Here is a 2,006-nt window from a genome sequence, read left to right on the forward strand (position 1 = left end):
CCCTGCTGGAGCAGAGCGACGCCTCCGCCCAGCAGCTGGCCGACCAGCTCCACGCCCTGGCCGCCGAACGGGACGAGGTGGCCGCCAAGCACACCTCCTTGCTGGCCGAGCGTGACACTCTGCTGGCCGAGGCCGCCTCGCTGACCGCCGAGCATGCGGCGCTCGAAGCCAGGCACGCGGTCCTGGCTCGCGAGGCCGACGCCTCTGCCCAGCAGCTGGCCGGGCAGCTGGAGGCCCTGGCCACCGAGCGCAACACGCTGCACGCCGAGCGCGAGTCTCTGACCAAGCGGCTGGATGACCTGGCCAGCGCGCACGCCTCGCTGGTCGACAAGCATGACATGCTGCTGGCCGAGCGCGACACCACCATGGCCGAGCGCGACGCCATCGTGGCCGAGCGCGACACCATCGCCCACGAGCTTGCCACCCTCACCGGCGACCACACTGCCCTGGCCGACGACCACGCCACCCTGGCCGACGAGCATGCCACCCTGCGTGGCGAGTTCGACGCCCTGCTGGCGCACCACCAGGAGCACACCCGCCTGGCGGAGGAGCTGTCGCAGTCGATCCGCCCGTTGAAGGCCCGCTTCGCCTCGCTGAAGGAGCAGCTGTCGCGAGTGTCGCAGGAGCGCGACCGGCTCCGCGCCGACCGGGTCCAGCTGCTGGCCGACCTGGAGGTCGAGCGGACCCAGGCCCGGGCCGCGCTGGACGCCAGCGCCCGCCAGTCCCTGTCGGCCATCCAGTCGGCCGCCGACATCCTGGTGACCGACCTGCGCCTGTGCCTGCTGCACCTGGAGCCTGGGGCCACGCCCACGCCGCAGCTGGCCCCGGCCTTGCGCTTTGTGGAGGAGTCCCTCGGGACCCTGCCGGCCGAGCACCCGGCCGCAGGCGCCGCCCCCCCGGCCGAGGACGGCACCGGGGCCGAGCCCGAGCCCGAGCCCGAGCCCGAGCCCGGCCTGGCTGTTGTACGTCAACCGGCCCCACCGCGCTTTGCGCTCGCGCCCCGCCCGGGGCCTGCGCCTCCTCGACACCACACGCCTGCATGCCCTTCGCCCTGCCCTTCGCCCTGCCTTGTCTCACCCTGCCTGTGTCCTCTGTCCCCCCCCCTCCCCCCGCGCGCGCGCGCGCCACAGCGTCAGCCACTCTTCGAGGTCCAGCTTCTCCTGCGCAAGCTGGCCCTCCTCATCACATCGCGGTCGATGGCTGCCGAGGCACTGACCGCCGGCTCTGATGCCGCCGCCGCCGCCGCCGCCGCCGCCGCCGCCGCCACTGGCACACCCTCGGCCGATGGCATCCGGCGGCGCCGCCACCGCCGCACCAGTGTCCAGACCACCAGCGCCCCCCTGCCGGTGGCTCTTGCCGGCCCGGCCGGCGGCCGTAACTACCTGACGGCATTGCTGTCGTGGCTGTTCTTCGCCGGGCTCGGCTTCCTGGGCGGCGTTGTCCTGCTGACCCTGTATCTGGGCAGCGCCCCGCCCGCGGGCGAGGTAACCGGCTACATCGTCGATCGCGGGGCCCTGCCCCACCACCGGCAGTACTATGCCCTCGGGGGCGGGCCGCTGGCCGGGGCCACTTTCATCCGCCCGGTGGCCCTGCTGTCGGCCCCGGCCCCGGCCGGCTGCGCGCTCGACGCCGACCCCACCGCCACCGCCACCGCCACAATCACCGGTCCCGATCCCGGCGCCGTGCCCGTTGTGCATGTCCGCCCGGAGGAACATCTCCCGGCCGATTGGCCGGTTTTCCAGCCGGCCGGCCCCGGCGAAGCCCCCTCCCTCATTAGCCTCGTCCTCGCCGAGGACCAGGTCCCCTGGCTGCTGCGGCGCCTTCTCCGGGCCGCGGCCGCCGGACAACAGGGCCCGGCCCCGGTCGGCCCGCACTGAACGCCCGCCCGCCAACCAATACACCTCCCACATGTGACCGCGCACCGTGACGCCCGCCGAGTACACGTGACGCCCGCCGCACGGTGGACCAGAGCCGCGCCCCCCGCCCGCCCCCCCCCCCCCCCCCCC

General features: G+C 74.8%; 1 protein-coding gene across 1 annotated transcript in view; it reads left to right on the forward strand.

Annotated features, from left to right (window-relative positions):
• The window catches only part of H696_06333 (hypothetical protein), a gene marked incomplete at both ends in the record, with an annotated part of 2,837 nt that extends 960 nt beyond the window's left edge, over positions 1-1,877 (forward strand). The window contains 2 exons of the mRNA XM_009500075.1: positions 15-962; positions 1,131-1,877. Of these exons, the coding sequence (XP_009498350.1) occupies positions 15-962; positions 1,131-1,877 (1,695 nt within the window). The remainder of the gene's footprint in view (positions 1-14; positions 963-1,130) is intronic.
• Between the last annotated feature and the right edge of the window lie 129 nt (positions 1,878-2,006).

The sequence above is a fragment of the Fonticula alba genome (assembly GCF_000388065.1).
Source record: "Fonticula alba strain ATCC 38817 unplaced genomic scaffold supercont2.112, whole genome shotgun sequence".
NCBI classification, from domain to species: domain Eukaryota; order Rotosphaerida; family Fonticulaceae; genus Fonticula; species Fonticula alba.